Source organism: Chenopodium album, chromosome 21, assembly GCF_948465745.1.
Source record: "Chenopodium album chromosome 21, dcCheAlbu1.1, whole genome shotgun sequence".
Taxonomy (NCBI): Eukaryota; Viridiplantae; Streptophyta; class Magnoliopsida; order Caryophyllales; family Amaranthaceae; genus Chenopodium; species Chenopodium album.
This window is the reverse complement of record NC_137854.1, coordinates 36,199,871-36,218,891: the sequence shown is the minus strand read 5'-3', so window position 1 is coordinate 36,218,891 and position 19,021 is coordinate 36,199,871. Positions and strand designations below refer to the sequence as shown.

Here is a 19,021-nt window from a genome sequence, read left to right as displayed (position 1 = left end):
AATATTTGATAAGGTAATCATGTGTAGTATACATGTTATTAAAATTAAAAAAAGTGACCTTTTGGGCTTGAATTAATATTTGATAGGGAGTACTTATTTCTTTATAGAATGTCAATTTTTCTGAAGTGGCTCTCCAAACTGATGGGCTTTTCATGTTTGTAAATATAAGAAAAACCCTATTCAATTTTCAAGATGTAGATTTTGGGCAAATATTTGCCAAGACTAATACTACGTATTATGAGTTTATGACCAATATGATACATAAGTTAAGAAAATTAAAGTCGATATATTAATCAAGGACAAAGTGTTTATAAATACATGCCAGTGATACGATACTCCATACGATCTTTTATGGAATTCATCTATCCCTGTATTATTATGTTCCATATATGTTCTCAGTCAATTAACAAGATATCATCAAGTTAGTGAAATAAATTTTAAAGATTGTAGGAACTTTCCTAAGTCATAAGGAGTAATTATAAAGGTTAGAGTGACAATCATTGTAATCAAGTTAGTTTTAATTAGGAGTAGTTCATATGTTAACATCTGATGACTGAATCAATTTCTATTGCAACTCACGAGGGAAATTAAACCAACCCATTATTCCAAACTTATACCAAAGATCTGATATCAAATTTCATATACTTGTACATCATTTGCACAATTAGAAAAGATTATACAACTAATCACAAACCTTGTAGGAATTTATAAGAAAGTGTAGTTCACTATCTGTTACTTTGGTTGACAAAAACATGAGAATTTGTAATTTAAAGAAAGCTTTATTTTCTAGTTCCAACATGATAGAGGACAAAAATTATTATATACTAACATTTCTTAGATGAACAAGGTTATAGTACAAAATGATCAAAATAGCAAGTGCCATCATCTCACCTAGCTCCAATAGCTCAGTCATTGATACTTCTGATCTGTTGATGAAATTAGATAGAGTAAGTAATAAAATTGTGCTGTTAAAAAGGTTTAAGATAGGAAAACAACAATTTACATTAATACATGTGGATTTATTGTTCTCTCTTGATGATTATTGTGAAATTACTTTATTATGAAAGGATCATGCGGAATCATAATAAATAAAAAAAATTATTTCCAAATACAAAATTATTAGGAAATTATCCTCACAGCTACAACAAATTGTCGAAATACCTATCCAAAAAGGTTGTATAGATTTGTGCGTAAGATATTCCATGAAGATCTACCTAACAATCGTTAAATACTACTATATGATTTGATTTATAATAATAAATTCGTGACCCAGGACATGAAGACTTGTAACAGGTATATCACACCCCAAATAATTGAGATCTCTCTCTTTGATTTCTGACCACAAACGCATGAATCATAAACAGGAATATCTTACTTTCATAACAAATAATCTCATTTCCTGATTCCCAAAAATTTGAGCTTCAAATGATGGCGAAAATCACATTCAAGTTAAGCATCTTCACTGTCTTCATATCAGCTCTACTTTTGCTCACTCAATCAGGTTATCCCTCTTTTTCTTGTCTTGTATTACTAAGATCTAATCTGAAATTGTACCATTATGGTTTTGATCATGTATCTGTTAATTTTAAAGTTGCATATCATTGTCCTAATATATTTTATACGTCGTTGAAACTTTCTATATTCTTTTTTAATAGCCATGTTCTAACTTTATTTTTATTCTCAAGTTTAATTGAGCTATGTGAATTACTTTCTCTGTCCTATAGAGTGGATGGATTAATCCATACATTATGATTGATAGGTATATTACCCCTCAAAAAAAGACTAAGGTAAATATGTGCTTTTTGTAGGTGACACACTTGCTACGAAGCTAAATCGCCTAAATGTAGAGGAACAGAATGAACTAGAAAGTGGTAGCTTATTAATGCAAATGTTGATAGAGGCCGAAACAAAAACATTAGGACTTGCCAAAGATGTAATGGAAGTACAAACAGATCAAGAAGATGCAAACTCAAAAGACCAATTAAAGTGCATACCTTGTGGAGCAGCCTGTATTTCTTCAAGAAATTGCTGTAGAAACTGTTATTGCCTTATCGAGTGGGACCTTGTTATACCTCGATGTGTCCGTAATAGACCATCTTAATAACCAACTTATTAGGCTTCATTACTACTTTACTAGGTTGTCACCTTAGACTACCAGAATTAGATATAGATCATGTAATAAATTAATTAGTCTCAGTATATATTGCTGTTTCCTATGATATATGGATTAACCTTGTGATTTTATTCCCTATGTTCGCTGACTATATCATATAGTTTAGTCTAGTTCACAATTCACAATTATTAAGACAGAGGAAAGATTGTTTTCATATTTTGCAGGAGTAATCAGTGCCAATAAGAAGATAAAGGTGGCCATAGAGAATGAAAGTGGAAACTTACTTAATGAAATAGTAAAAGCTGGAGCAGTTCTGCAGTATGACATTCATGAGGAGGCGATGGACGAGGTTTCGGATGAGACTTTATCCGCCAAATTGAAGTGCACTCAATGTGGTAGAGAATGCTCATCATGGAATGACTGTTGTGGACTTTGTGGTTGTGTATATAACACTTGCTTATATCTGCCAAACAAGAATAGTATGCTCAATTCACAGTGATAGTTGATCTTGTACTAATATTGTAAACATGCTTGCCAATAACAATTAAAGTTACTATGAAATAAACTAGCTTACAAAGATCAGCAAAATGTGTGCAAACCATATACTATAAAACAGGACAAAAGCAGAATGGCATGCATTACTCGCACGCGCGGAGGGTTCTAACATATTTAACAGCAACCTTGCCTCCATTTGGTAAGCAATGATAGATTGTGATATTGGTAATGATCAGGTCCTGCAATTTTGCAAGTTTGTCCATGGCAATGCACAAACAGAGAGATGAATTACAAAAAGCCACCATAGAAAAATTACAAAAGTGTTTATTACTATACCAGTTACCATTACCGAATGTGCTTAAAGAAACAAAGAGCAACACGGTGTGATTCTTATTATTACATAAAAACTCACTACCATACGATTTGATGACCAAATGATATCTGAAAGAGACAAGGAAGACAAACAGTAGATGAGATGAAACTAATTGCAGCTTGCAACAACATTAATCACCCAACAAAAACAAAACATACCAAATCTGCATAGCAAACTGTAGGAGTAGATCAGGCCACTATCAATAGCAGCAAGACTTTGAATCACAACAGGGGGTCCTGATTCACATAAGATAAACATTTATCCATTTTTAAAGATGAAGCGGACTATGCTGTCCTACATATTACCATATCATTACCGTTATTCTGAAGCAAAGACAACCCTTGCATTCCGTGAGGTCCTTGGAAGACGCATCAACTCCATCATTATGAATTCATACCCATTCACAAAAAGTTGATCCTTTCTGTCACACACAAAAACAGATTTGTCAAAAATGACTGCACTTTTAAGCAGAAATTTGACATGACTTGAGACTTCTAATAATGACGATTGGTGACTACTATAGGTTGTCGCATCACACGTGGAGAAGAAAGCTTGCACTAAAGCATATTGCAGTCGCAGATAAAATCCTGACATATATACAAAAAAAACTGTGTTACACGAAAGGTGAGCAAAAGTTTAGCAAGATGAATTAAATATACATATACACTTACCATATCAGCATATATTATAAGTTCTTGCAAGAACTATAACTTTCTCAACAATCTACAAATGCGTAGCAGACAGCCAAACAGCTTCTATGAACCCTAGTACTCAAAATTATATGCATCCATATATTTTGTGGAAAAACAATTTCACATTTCCACAATGTTTTAATTGCTAATGATTTTCATTCAACATTATATTTGTGAGAAAACCAATCCAATAAAAGAATATTAGCAATATTCTAATGATTTTCATTCAACATTATATTTGTGAGAAACTAAGCAACACCCCCATAACATAGAATTACTGAATTAGAAAGTACTAAAATAGCTCATCTGTCAAAAAAAGCTTACTTAAATCTATCTGAGCAAATGACATGATGATTTGATTTAATATGATTTTGGTAATGACACTTGATTAACACATTGTTCTGCTGGACTACATGGTTTATGAACCTAAGGTAGCGTAAATGAAACATACACGAGATATTCTATCAGCAACGATCAATCACTTGCATTTTTTTTTATAAAACATTAACAATATGCAGGATCAAGTGCTTAATTTAACTATTTTATTCTCTTAACATCAAGGAAACAATGCAAGTACAATTTAAGAGCATAAGATTGTACAAGACTGTATGATGATATGACTTAAATTTGATATATAACTTATATCATAGCTAACAAGATAACAATATTGAAAATAAATAGCAACAAATACTCAAGAATCAAGAATACACAGCAAAAATGCAGGCCGGGTACTTCATAAGAAAGAATATGGGGAAGAAGAAAACACTGCAACTCACCTCACCATATAAGCTTTATATCCCCCGTGGAAAACCTAGACATCTTCAACCTTGTCACATAAAATTTCAAAATATTCATCACTATAGGGCAACGGACATATGATATTGACTTCACAGACAGATGAAACATCAATCAGTTGCAGATTATTTGATAAAATATTACCAATATGCAGGAACTTCAAATTGGGACAATCTAGTGAGTATGGTTTTCCTACAAAATCCGTGTAGCTACTTTGAAAAGCACCAGCCTTTCAATGCTCGGAGAGTCGGAGCAGCAAAATTCTGCTCCTTGAAAACATCAGGAAGCAGAATAGCCAATTCTCGTACATGCACGCATCCATATCATAAGTTTAAAAGTTTCACCACCTCAAAGTCACATAAGAAAGATACAGTACTCTTAGAGATGCTATGTATACTCAACCTGAGAGCTTGATTTTGAAATCATCAAGTTCAAGCAAAACAAGATGTTTATCGCCAAAAACACATGTCGGTAGAGTCGCTAAACTAGTATAAATACTTGGAAATGCTTCAACACACAATACTTTGGCCTTTTACTAATACAAATTTTGTCCACTCAATCACATCTTCCTCATAATGTAGAAAATATTCATACAAAACTCAAACGCATCAATGTTGCTTAGGTGATATTTCATAATTTTGGAAACATATTGGCCATAGAACCAATCAAATATTAATGTTGAAACAAAGTCCAAAGATTACCAAATTGACAAATTAAGATAGTTTTTACAATTTCACTAATATCCAACAAGGAGAGAATGTGGACATGTAATCATTAAGTAAATCACTTAACCTACCCATATCTCAACCCTCTTGCTCCTTTGAAATAGATTTCATGACTTACAATATTCAGAGTTTCAGCTTTGACTCAACCTCAAATTTTTGCCCTTTCTATCAATCCCACATCTTAGAATTTTAAGAGGAATTTACCTCCAATATAGGGTAAATCCCTTGTTTTATCTCTATTATAAAAGAGAAGGGAAGAAGAATGAAAAATTGGTGTCTAAAATATAAACTACCACCAATACCCCCCTCCTTTGCTTTATTTTTCAAATTACAAAATTACTTAAAATGGTACTTCCTCCGCTATTCAAATATTGCACCACTTGCCTTTTAAAGAAGTTTCACAAATATTGCACCATATCTATTTTAGGAAACAAAATATCTCTATCCACACTGCAAAAATTCAATGTACCCTTACTATTAACACTTGATTTTTATACTTTAAATTTACATCACATGGACAATTTTGTAGATTTACCTTTCTCTCTCTTCCTTTTCCCCGCTACCAAAAAAAAAGTGTGTCCAACCCCTATGGTATTTAAATATGGGTAATTAAAAATTAATTGATTGACTTAGGAAAATAAATAAGGAAATAAAAATATACTATAACATTGTCAAACACTCAAACCTAAACCCAATTGCTTAATTAAACTAAGGCAAGCAATGGTATCATGTAGTAGGAAAAACAAAAGATTAGTGTCTTTATGAATTACATTAATTTCATCTAATTCTTTAATTTTAACATGTACTTTTTCCTTTGTATATGCTTGACAAAATTGAATATACTACCTCCGTTTCATACTTTTTGCAACTTTATTTTATCTCACAAAAAATAACCCAAAGTTGCAAAAAGTATGAAACAGAGATAGTATATTAAAGTAATAAATTTTTAAATTTACCACACACATCGCATGCATATGGGGTTAGTTATCTTTATTCGAATTATATAGCTAAAAACTACCATGTAAGATAAAAAAACACAATCAAACAAACTCCATGACTAAAATGAGAATCCTACTTAGTATTATATTAGGTAAGGTAAAGATAGTAGCTACCATAAACTCCCTTCGTCCCCAAATGAAGTTCCCATAGTCCTTTTTGGGCGCCCAAAAAGTTGTTCTCATTTCAATTTTTTCATTTTTAGACACTATTGTTTTAATTCGCTCAACTACATATAATACCCTCATTGTGCCTCCACCCATGTGCACATATTGTTATTCCTTTTCACGTACTTATTTTTTGTGGTTAACCCACATTTCTTGTATTTTACTCTTCTATTTTTTTTATGTACTTCGTCCTCCCATTTTCTAGTAGTGGTAAACATATTTGACAATAATAACAAAATAATTTCCTATATCTCGAAAGAGAATATTCTACCTATATTCACTATCACTTCGTATAATTTCATACTTGTATCTTATGATATCATTTAGGTATATGTTCTTTAATAGTATGGGTGGAAACTATAAGATATATTTTATATATAAAACGTACTAAGCATGTTTATAAAATTTCAAATAAATGTATTATTTCTTAAAAAATTAAAATAATTTCCAATTCTTATAGTATAAACTAATTTTGAAGTTTTCGAAAAAAATCTCTATAGATATATAGTACTAATTACCAAAAAATATCTTATTAGATTAGTCACAATGTAATTTACATAGACAAATAAGAATATTAAAAGTAATTGTTGTGCATTGACAAATATGTTGATCAAATTGATGCATTCCTATTAAAACAAAGAGAAAACAACTCTTCTACCTCTATTTCTATCTTCCTTTAGGATTGTTTTGCCTCTTTCCCATAATCTCAAGCTCTCATACTTTGCATGTCTAAAAACGAGCCAACAAGAAACCCAAACATTACATAGTTATTTTGTGCACTTGATAGCATGTTGTACATTACACTCTATGTCAATGTTTCATTTCATAATACTTTAGGGGCTTTTTTATCATATTATTTAAAACTTTGTGCAAGTTGTATGTAAATGTAAAGATCAAGGATCCTCACTCACAAACACTATCACATGACAAGATTTGAACCTCAAACCACAAGGATTTAACACATGAACCTTACCAAGTAATACAAGACAAGCCTTGCTTGGTGCTAAACCTTTCTGAAATTGGTGCTAAACCTTTCCAAAATTGCTCAATGTTGACATAAATTTAGTGTGAAATTGTCACATATGTGCCGCTTTGGCAATATAGTTATATAGTTGTGGGCAATAATCACTAATTATTATGAGCAATGGTTAAAACTAGTCAGTAAATTTTTTTATTTTTTTTTTTTTTGGGGGGGGGGGGGGGGGGGTGAGCTGGGCGGGGGGGGTGAGCTGGGCGTAAAACACTGAAGTAGCAGGCAGCAACAACATAAATCAACTCAGCAGCGTTTCTTCCTATTTTAACTTTGTACTCAGATATTGGTAGCAGCACTACTGCAGCATGCTTCAAAAAAAAAAAAAAAAAAAGCAGCACTACTGCAGCAGCACTGAAATCAAACAGTGATCCTAAGTCCCAACAGTAAGAAAATTTTCAAAGGTACTCAGTCTTAAACATAAGAAATCCTCAACTTTCAACATACAGCGTAAGTGCATACTACCTTCAGTATATTTCTCAAGCAAAAACAACGCGTGCATTGCGTGAGGCTCTTGGAATGCTCAATAACTTCATAGCGAAAATTTGGTTGTCGTTTGAAAAGAACAGATCCTTCTTGTTGCAGGCAATAACCAAATTCTCCAAGGTGTCTGCTTTTTCAAGCAGAAATTTTATCAGCTGAAAAAGATTATTGTAAGGCTTTTCATACTCACGAATAGAGACATTTTTAAGTCGGTGCATATCATAACGAGAAAAAACCTCTTGCACAAGTAGTTCATTGCAATCACATGAAAAATCCTGACAAATGAAAGATACTATGTTAGAAGTATTAAAAGGTGGACCACGATATTGGCTAGAAAAACTCGTTATGGAAAATAACTTACCCTGTTGGCATATATTATAAGTTCTTCCAACATGTGTGAGTTGCCTAGTAATCTGAACATAACTAGCAGACAGCTTCCACGGAAACCAGGCCTCAGAGCTAAATATGTCCATTCATTGCATAGATCAGAATCATCAGATAGTGTCTCATTATATTCATTTTCACAGTGTATAAGTCGCTGAAACAAATAAAATTAGAGCTATTACTTGTTCCTTCCAATTATTGTCAAAATTATAGCCTGAAAAGCAAATAAAATGAACAGCCGATAACAGAGATAAAAAGCACTACAATGCACTAAGTTGTTGAGAAAAAAAATTGCTTGAATCTCTCTGAGCACACTGAGCAATAGTTTAATTTTGGCTATCACACTTGGTTAACATTGGTTTGTTAGACTACATGTATGGTAGCCAAACATATTTGCTACACCACAAGCGGGTAATGGTCAATCAGAAGTTACAGAAACAGTGAGAAACTAAAGTCTAGATGACTTGAGAGTTGGTGTCACATGGCATACTACTACAAGTGCCCAAGCCATCAAATGTAACATACTAACATACACAAAATCAAAACTCAACTACAAGTAAGTGATGAGAAAAACTACCCACCATATTCATAGTTTCAAGTAGATTAATCAGGTTGGATTTATCTGATTATCCTTGTTCCTAACAGGCTAACACTCTATGAAGAAAGATATATTAAAAACAGCTAGACCTTGTATCACAAAATAGACCATAAAGATTGTCACGACAGACTTAAAATCGGTAAGTTATAATTTACAATATACTGATTCATTATCAACAGTTCGAATACCTGTACCAGATAACAATACTGTTATTGTGGCCAGAATGGAAAAATAATTAACAATACAGAGTAATCACAAATAAACCAAATAAGTGCAGAATTCTTCAAAAGTAAGAACAAAGGGAAGGAGATAACAACTCACTTGACAAGATTTTCTTCCCAGCTGGAAAAAGTCAGCATTTCGAAATTTGTCAAGTAATGATTCAAAATGTTGAACAGTCATTGCTCTCATATCCTGGTCTTCAAAATAATAAAGGTTGTCGATGATGCATACACAGACCGAAGAAACATTGATCACTTCCAGATGATCCAAAACTACATTATCAACATACAAGCCCTGGACATTAGGGCAATCAATTGAGTAATGTTTGGGTGCAGACACCGCAGACCCCGTTGCAAGATCAAGGTACAATGTCTCAATGCTTGGAGCAGTAAAATGCACCTTTCGTAATCCTAGAGGATTTTCAACATACAAATCTTTTAAACGCGGGCATCCTTTTATCAAATCATGAAATATCTCATCACTCAAACCCACATGCCTAAGGACCAAATTTCTCAGTGACTCCAAGTTCACAACACCCGGGAGCTCGATCGCAAAACCCGTAAGCTTAAGCACAACAAGACACTCACTACGGAAAACTTGAGGTGGCAGATTAACTAAATCAAAACCCACAAAAAGATACTTCAACTCCTTAGTTTCTTTACTCAAAGCGAAATTGGTCCATTCTATCAACTTATCTTGTGAAACATTAAATAATATATTTAATTCGAACGAATTAATAATGGGATTTTTGTGGTATTTGATCACATTGTCGATGAATCTTTCCTTTTGGAAAGAGAAACTAAGATTAGGACTCAAAGTCCAAAGATCACCAAATCTGCGAATTTGAACAGTTTTTATAGCATCTCTAATTGGCAGAAAAGAAAGTATGTGAGCAAGTACATCTTTTGGCAATTCGTTAGACCAATCTCTGATTTCATCATCTTTATCGCTAACTTTTTGCATCTTTGATCTAGATTTCATGATTTTTCAGGTTTCAATCTACCAGAAATTCAATTACAAAATTGAATTAGAAATTTAAAATAACCTAGAATTATGATAGATTTCACAGAAATTGAAAAATAAAGGGGGATTGTATGACTTACTTGATTCGAGTACTCATCAATTATTCGCAGGAATTGGAGAAGAAATTGAGAGAATTCGTCGGAAATTCTGCAAGTGCAAACCCTTCTGAATTCAACCGCTCACAAAATGGGGGCGGGTGGGAGAGGGAAAGATGCCAAGTGTTATCTAAATGGGGTCACTATAAACTGTATAAGACCTAATAACTCTGACCCGACTAGAATCACCCGAATCAATGATTCGAATCGAAATCTACTTGATTTCATAAAAAGATATGGGTCTTGTTTGGCAATTGGCTGCTGACTGTTGGTTGTCGACTGGTTTGACTGGCTGTTTGTATTGGTTTTTTGTTGGCTGTTTGACTTTTTATTAGTCTAAAAACATGTATGGTAAAATTGGTTGTTGAATGTTATTAGTAACTTAGGTAGCCAAAAGCTACTTGGAAAGCCAGCTTTTCAGCTGGCTGAAAAAGCCATTTACCAAACACAAATTTTAGATGTTTGACCAAATAAAAAAGCCAAAAGCAAATCTAAAAGCCAATGAAAAGTCATTTACCAAACAAGGCCATGGACAAAATTGATCTAATTGCCATTAACAAGCTAAATGACAATCGAAAGAAATACAAGTTTAGTTTATCATCTTGATCTGGCATAATAGTAAATAAATCAAAAGTCTATCAATATAGTTCAAAAAAAAAAAAAAAAAAAAAAGGTCTCACAATTGTCAATTGGATAGACATCTATCTATACTTAGTATTTAAAAACACAAACCAAAATTGACACATGTCATCATTCTTTCTCACCTTTCTTTATTCATTCTCCCTTCTTATGTTTTCAAAGAAATTCTCTCTTCATCTCCCCCTTTATTTCTCAATAACTTTTATATTTTGTAATCTTTATTTTAATTCAATAACAAATTAAATTTCCTAAACCTTCTCCTCTTCTCATTATTCCATCTATCAATTCAATTTATTTACATTCATAATTCATTTCTTTAATTTGACCCCTTATCTTCCCCCTCTTCTTATATAAATACAAATTTTCAATAAAGATTTTTTCACACTCATTAAGTTTCAAAAACTAAAAAATTAGAGAAACGTCTCTCAAAATTCTATGTGAAATTTCTACAACAATGAGGATGATGATTGAAAAGGAAAATATTGAGGTGGCAAGAATACTATGGAAATTCCATAGGATGACATTTTTTGCGTGTCATGGGGCTTTAATTTTGAAAATATTAAGCGCAATATAAGAGACATATATTGGTAAAGACTAAAGAAGAATATCATGCCTTCACATTTGATGTAAAAATTGTAAAATTATATTAAGTGTTTGGTATTTACAAAGTAGTTTTTTATACAAATTGTTGATTAATATATCATGCGATAGAGATATGATTTTACGATTTTAAGCCATTTTTTCTACAACTATTAGTCTATTACCACTAATTCATAAAATATTATAATATGTCAAAAGACGATAAAATAAATTCATTCAAATAATTTGTAAAGGGGTTTTTTTTAATTTTTTGGTGACAAGATAATTTGTAAAGTTTCAAATAAATTTATAATTTAAGCATAACCCGTGCGTAGAATGGGTCCAATAGCTAGTTATAGTTAATGTATTAACGGAATGTCATTTTGCCAATTTACTTATTAAGATGATAAATTAGAACTTACTCACTTAACGCCCTAGTACATCTTCTTACTCACTTACTCTCATTATAATTAACTAGCCTTTTGGCCCGTTCAACGAACGGGTTGTAGCTCATTTTATTTTTCTTGAAATGTGTTGCTTATTTGTATTGTATGTGTCGGTGATTTTTTGTAACAATTTGCTTAATTTTCTTACTTATAATTTGCAAGTTAGGAATACATAAAGATTTTAACATTAAATAATTTGTTATTTTAACTTTTACATTAAAAGGGGTATAGAGAGGAGTACAACTTTTTTTTTTTATAGTGAAAATGAAACACTCCATTTTCTTACTCAAATTTGCAAGTTAGGAATGCATAAAGACTTTAGCATTCAATAACATTTTATTTTATCATTTACTTTAAAAGGGAGTATAAAAAGTAAAAAAATTAATGGATGTGTTATGTGGCATAAGGGTGAATTATGATGACATGTGTCATATAGGTGATTGTGGTTTGGCTTTTTAAATACTAAAGTATAGATTTTTACTCCATTAAAAAAATTTTACTCACCACCACCCTAACCAGTGACCATTACCACCACTGGCCACGGTCCACCACTACAACCAACAAGGCCGTCACGCCATGAGCAACAAGGGTTCACCAACCCAGCCGCAAAAGGACCCCGACGACCACCTGCAGACGAACAACGATGGAAAGGCTGCCAAGGTTGGCAAGGTATGTACATTTTTTTTTTATGGAGGAGCATTACCGGCTCTCAAAACCGGTTACCATGGTCACCGATCTGGAAAACCGGTTGTATACCAACTAATGAAATATGGCTATTCAGCAGGTTAGTGGTCTCAGTCCAGCTGCCAAGTTGCTTGTTATTAAGATGGCTATTAGTAAGCCGCGTCGCATTATGGCAGCAGTGAAAGAGAAGTGTCCAAACGAGGATCCTAACATGAGAGAGATCTGCAGCGTCAGAAGACGTGCTCGGCTAGATGCTCGTAAAAGGTCGCCCATCGTTAAGTCAGTCTTGGTTTTCTCGTGGTCGTCAAGGTGGTCATAGGCCACCAATTGGCATTGCTTCAGGTTCATTTTTATGTAACTAGCCTTTTTTACCATTGTTTATTTGAAATTTGAATGGTTTTAACTTTGTTTTATAACTAGTAGGAAATGATTTAAACATGGAGGAATTTGCATATTTGGATAAAGTACCAACCTTCATGCTTCCGTTCTTAAGGGGGTGGACTGATCCACTAGATGATGGTAACTGTGGGTTTCGATGTGTTGCAGATTTCTTCATGAGTGACCAAGAGAAATGGATGTTAGAGAGAAGTACCATTGCAAATGAGGTTGCTGCTCATCGAGATGTGTATTCTCGAGTGTACACTGCTCAACTGTTAGATGAAGCAATAAACCGTATCACATGGACAAGAAGGAGATGTAGCACGGATCATTGGATGGTTATTATTGATGACCTGTTTCCAATTGCCAACTTTTACAATTCAGCAGTTATGTGTTTTGGTGTAGGTAGTGACAATCGTAGTGTGTACCCATGCATCACTGTGCTACCTTGGACTGCTCCGTCAACTACCACTGGTCCGTATAAGGAGTTTGCAATTTTATCATTAGGGGGGCATTTTGTGCGGTTGGAGTTTAGAGATAATTTCCTAATACCTCTTATTGCCAATACTTGGTTCGAAATACGTGATGATACTGTTACAGGTTGGGAGAACCAATATCAACACAGGTGCGCTACATGGTACACTCTAGCTGGTAATCAATGATGTTGTTAGGAAGTTGTTAATGTATGTGATGAACGAGCTGAAGTTGAAATAATGTTGTTTTTATGAACTAATATTGCTGTTGCCATTAGCTAATGTAATGCGTATATGAAAAAGTGCATAAACTCTTAAAACCTTAGTAGTGTAGCAGACTAGTAGCAGTAGCAGCAGTAGTAGTAACCGATAATGACTTGTTTGGTTGGATCATTATATCTATATCAAAAGCAGACCATTGAATAAAGCTTTGTTTCCAATTCAAAACAAAAACTGCTATGTACCACATTTCAAATACTAACATAATTTTTTGCAACCTGTTTATGGTTGTTGAAAAATTCCGTAAGATACATGTAAATTGTTACGGAATGTACCAATGTATATTCTGAAGCCTGGTGCAATTCAGGAAGCTAGTTATATGTAATTTACAATCGTATAACACTCATTCAATCACTCCTTACTACAAACTTGATCTAAAAGCTATCATCGAAGTATTTCTTTAACACATTCATGCTCAAAGTCAAGTTCCTTGACTTTGGGATCCCCATCCAACCTTCAGGAGAGAAGCATAAAGTAATTCATTCCATAAGTCAGGCACACCAGGCAAGCACCAATGGCTGCAATCTTGTGATTGCTCAGCCTCAATTCGTTCATTTTCACTCTCATATGACTTTCTGTAAATCGAAGGGTGACCATCCTTTCGGTAGTCTGTGAGCCTGCTTATGTTTAAGTACATCACTGGGGTCTTCATTTTCCCCAAAACTTGCTCAAGAGCTCTCATCTTTGAAGGGTATTTCCCTAAGTAAGTCTCGTTGAAGATAGGTTCAGTTTCCTTATGGCATTGCCCTCCCGAATTCCACTGACCTCCTCTGCATCGTCAAACACAAATTAACATAAATTCTGAATCTCCTAGAAAACTAACTAGTTAAGAACTTGGTCATATGATAACACAGAGCGTATAATTCCAAAGTAAACAAAATTCAGGCCAATAGCTTATGAGTTATGAACTTGATATCTTAGATTAAAGAGACCTAATCACTCTCTCTTCAATTTTCTTTTTGGACAATGATCAATATAAAGAGAGATGATAACTTATCTTTACCCAATGCAAATCATCACCGAAGACTTAAGACCAAGCAAAATTATTTCATACACTCCTTCCATCTGGAAACAAAAGCCAATCATACACAAGTACAATTATTATGTCCATAAAGAGTTGCCATGTTCCCTAAGGAAGTAATGAATTATTCTCCAATAGAATTTCCCAATAATTAACTGACTGAATCAAATAATATCCACAACTAAGAGAGGTTGGCACTATGTAATAAATTGACAATCAACTCCTAACAGATGATGTATAGTTAAGCCTGAGCACTTGCAGTATCAGAGGAACCATATCCCAGAACAATGAGTTCAGCATCAGATGAATCAAACAACCGAACACAACTAAACAAGCCAGTCAAAATGCTAACCTAAAATGAGTGCCAGAATATCCTCTAAAGAAAACCAGAGTTTTCTTGTAATCAATATGCCTGTCAACCCATCTGCCCCAAGTAGCGAGGGCTTTCCTGTAAGCCTTAAGAGCCTTAAGTCGAGGATGAACAAGATCTCCTTCTTGATAATACTCTTCCCTGTAGAATAATAAAAAGCAGGACATTCTCAGATTATTCTAGACTTTTCTAGTCACACAAACAATTACATGATTGCCAGATTAATCGCAAAGACGCAAACTCACCCCCTGGAAGTTTTCTCATGGGTCCACCAGTGACCTGTGTTGAAGACTAGAATATGAGCATCATGATACATTTGGGTTGTTTCGTCCATTAAATCGAGCCTTAACGTTGCTAGTGATCCATTATTCTTCTGAAATGTGGACTCCCTGACCAAAAAGGGAGCTCTAACATAGTCAATAGTACAGTTGTAGTCCTGCATACAAAAGCCTGATCACTTAAGACACATATAAGGAAGCAAAGGAGAAGGTTAATGGAAAGACCAAATATCTTGCCTCAAATCTGATGGCGTAGATACCCTCCTTTTTGAATTCTCTCTTCCCGGATACCTCATACACCCTGTTCTTGTCTTTGATACTATGCCATAGAATGCAAACAAGAGACTCCCACATGTTCCGATTCAACGAATCCCCAATATAAACCAGCTTCCTTCCTCTCATCCGTTCCAAGAAATCAGTGGCATTCAGTCTAGCAATCACATCAGGCAACCAATGAATCAACAAGAATTTGAAAATTGGAAGCACAAAACATAGCAATTTTGGGAAATTTTAGCAGGACCAAGGCAGCCAGCTTCAACCAAACTAATTATAGAAGAAATATCCTTGAGAACTTTCCAAACACAACATTCTGTTAATTCCTCGTCCCTGCCATAATGTCTATAATCATCCCTCACACTCAAATCAAGCCAAGCCCAATTCATACAGTTAGCTAGGAATCTCCATGGGGTAGGGCAGGGCAGGGCGGGACGAGACGGAAGGATGTTTACCCCCATACCCATTCTCACTAAAATCAGCAGAAGTTCAATTTAACTAGAGCAGCTTTGCACATTTCAATCCATCAATTGTGCATATTCATCAAATCATAATCACTAGCTACTAGATAGCAACAATCAGCAAAATTCCACACAAAACAGCATAATTTAAATGCTCAGTATTCATTAACCACCCACATCAGCATTCAAAAAGATTACAAAACCTTTTAATTATAAACATAAACACTACATGATTTCACATGAAAAACATGAAATAAAAACCTTATATTAAAATTAATATGTTACCTAGGAATGTTGCACCCAAATGGTTGCCATTTCCATCTGTAATACCCATCATCAGGTCTCCCATTAAGATGACAATTAAAATCTCTATCAATAAAAGGGCAAAACCCAGGAGGGTAATGTGGTAATTCGTCATCTCTAACCCATTTTCCATCAAAAATATCACAATCTTTTCTCAAAACCCCAGAATTTCTCAAACCCAATTCATCAACATTTTCACTATTTCTGGAAACATTGATGAAAACCCTTGATTCTTCTTCTTCTTCCAAACCATGGAAACTCACATTCTTCAACTTCAAATCAAGATTTTCAAAGTGGGTCCCACTTTCACTCCCATTCCCAATATTCTCAGTTGAAGTTGTTAATGGCGTGTTTGGGAGGGAGAAAGTCCAAGAAACCATGGAAGAAGTGGGTGTAATTTTGTTGGGGATCAAGATTAAGAGAGAGAAAATGATGAATGAAGCAGCAGCAATACATAATCCAAACCCAGAAACTATTAAACCCTTTTTTGGGAGTAATTTTTGCTGCAAATTATCTGCTAATTTTGTTTTTATCGACGCCATTACTGCTCATTTCTCTGTAATTCTGCATGCACGCCAATTAACCATCAAAATTCCTCAAAAAAAAACCCAAAAAAAAAATATTTGTACTTTTTATTTTTGAAATGAAATTGAGAAAATTTTGGAATAAAACGAAAATGGGTTTTCTTCTCTTCGAAACTTACTAACTAAACAAGTCAACAGTAGAGAATTTGTTCAATTTCTGCTCTTTGTTTTACAGTTGCAGAGAAGAGGGAAGAAGGAGGGAAAACCATGACATGGGTAAGTAATGAATTGACAATAATACCCTTTTGTAACTGAAAATTACGCAAATATTATGAATTTGGATCTATTTGAAAAGGGTAGTTTTGTACATTTATGATTGGAGTTTTATTGGAGTGCGCAAGTGGTCGGTTATGCGGAAACTGGAAATTAATTGTGAATTGATCATTCTTGTTGTTTAATTGTAATCTACTCCGTAACTAGAGTAGGGTAATAAATTTTGGCATTTATTGATTGATTTATATAGGAAATTAATACTCCGTAATAAAGGTCTATATTTATTGAGTTTGTCATTGGGTTTCTTTAATAATGGGAAATGATACGGGTTTTATTAAAATGAAATATTAAATATTAATTGTTAATATCAATTATCAATTATAAGGATGGGTATATATAATTACTCTCGTTTTTGTACATGTGCAAAAATATCTAAGCCTCTTTCCCTTCAATTCCTACTTTCCTATAATGTCTGAGGACACTCAAAATATAACAACAATGACTTCACTTAATACTTGAGATGTAGAATAATCCTTAGTAGGGTGGTAATAAGTTGAATTTGAACTAGATCCTCCTAAACGAGACTTTGAGAATGTGTTTTATGAACCATGATAGACTACTTAAAATTGAATACACATTGCCTTCATATCTAATTCCTTTGTTTTTAATTAAAATTTGGTTGGAAGATTATTTGTGAAAATCTTTGTCTTGTTTAAACTTTTGTTTGCTAGTAAATTACATGAGTGTTACAAGTTGGATATTATTGATAGGGTGTCTTAAGTCTATTACTATAATGCTTAAGATATTATTTATTATTTCTTTCAAAAAAGATGATTTTGTTACCCGAGATAATTTTCACATAACTGTAGGTATATAGAATACCATTGAGAGGAATTAATCTACACAACCACAAAGAGTATTTAGTTCAATTCATTCTTTATTAATTAGACAAATCACAATTGATATCCTTGTTAAGGTATGTGCACAAGTATCTTACACAAGTTCTGAATTAGATGAGTTATAGAGATTCTATTTAGCACAAAAATGGCCCAATTTTAACAAAAAAAGTTCCAAAAAAAGAAAATCTCAAGCCCTAAGCATTTCTAAGCTTTATTAGCATGGAATTGGTGAGGTATTGAAAACCGCAAGTTTCAAAAGTTTCCGTGCTTCTTAGGTGAGGTTCATCATTCATTGTATAGTACTATAGTAGTAGTACTTGGATCAGCATTCGTCAGCAAAATTAGAAAATTATTAAAGAGGTTGGAATTTGGGAATGAATATGATAAGAGTACAAGAACTAACAGGCGCCGAATTGAAGTACATAGGTAGATCGAGCCGAGTGTACGTAAAAGACCACCGATTATACTAAATACTACCTCCGTTTCATAAAATCTGCAACAATTTCCTAAAACAGAAACTACATATTATGTGCAACAAACCAAAAGTTTCCCCTTTTAGTAAATTTTTTTGTGTAAAATTACCACCATACCCTTACTAAATTTTACTTAACTACAATAATTAACATATTAACTCTTTAACCCAAATTAATTTATCCTTAATTAAAACCCTAACCCACATTCTTTCTCCACCCTCACAACCACAGCCACCACCAACATCACCACTTTTTCTCTCTCCTCCCTATGAACCACCACCAACAGCACGACACCACCACTCAGATCAAGTCTCTCTTTTCACTCACAACCACGAAACCACCACCACCATGAAACCGCTGCCTCTGTTTCCCCGTATAAAGTTGTCATCGTTCATCCCTTTCACGTCACCCTGCCAGTTCGCAGCGATTTTGGGATCGCGATTTTGCGGTCGTGCGATTTGGGGGGTCTGCGATTAG

General features: G+C 33.8%; 3 protein-coding genes and 1 pseudogene across 4 annotated transcripts; 1 reads left to right on the top strand and 3 right to left on the bottom strand.

Annotated features, from left to right (window-relative positions):
* Positions 1 to 689: 689 nt before the first annotated feature.
* On the bottom strand, positions 690 to 7,531 carry LOC145600754 (uncharacterized; annotated as a pseudogene). The gene is made up of 6 exons (XR_014104314.1): positions 5,154 to 7,531; positions 4,816 to 4,870; positions 4,500 to 4,697; positions 3,298 to 3,568; positions 1,995 to 3,217; positions 690 to 926 (listed from the first exon to the last, which is right to left on the bottom strand). The product of XR_014104314.1 is annotated as an uncharacterized LOC145600754 (transcript).
* Positions 7,532 to 7,578: 47 nt separating this feature from the next.
* LOC145601181 (F-box/LRR-repeat protein At1g55660-like) lies at positions 7,579 to 10,288 on the bottom strand. Its single transcript, XM_081657133.1, has 5 exons — positions 10,177 to 10,288; positions 9,173 to 10,072; positions 8,231 to 8,407; positions 8,106 to 8,144; positions 7,579 to 8,024 (listed from the first exon to the last, which is right to left on the bottom strand). The coding sequence occupies exons 2-5, from the start codon at positions 10,052 to 10,054 to the stop codon at positions 7,866 to 7,868; spliced, it is 1,257 nt and encodes a 418-aa protein (XP_081513259.1). The 5' UTR covers positions 10,055 to 10,072; positions 10,177 to 10,288; the 3' UTR covers positions 7,579 to 7,865.
* A 2,688-nt stretch (positions 10,289 to 12,976) lies between these two features.
* Positions 12,977 to 13,579, top strand: LOC145600753 (uncharacterized). Its single transcript, XM_081656623.1, has one exon. The coding sequence runs from the start codon at positions 12,977 to 12,979 to the stop codon at positions 13,577 to 13,579; it is 603 nt and encodes a 200-aa protein (XP_081512749.1).
* Positions 13,580 to 14,090: 511 nt separating this feature from the next.
* On the bottom strand, positions 14,091 to 16,919 carry LOC145600752 (protein trichome birefringence-like 2). The gene is made up of 5 exons (XM_081656622.1): positions 16,358 to 16,919; positions 15,576 to 15,768; positions 15,306 to 15,496; positions 15,043 to 15,201; positions 14,091 to 14,439 (listed from the first exon to the last, which is right to left on the bottom strand). Exons 1-5 carry the CDS (start codon positions 16,915 to 16,917, stop codon positions 14,091 to 14,093), a joined length of 1,452 nt encoding a protein of 483 aa, XP_081512748.1. The 5' UTR covers positions 16,918 to 16,919.
* Positions 16,920 to 19,021: the final 2,102 nt, after the last annotated feature.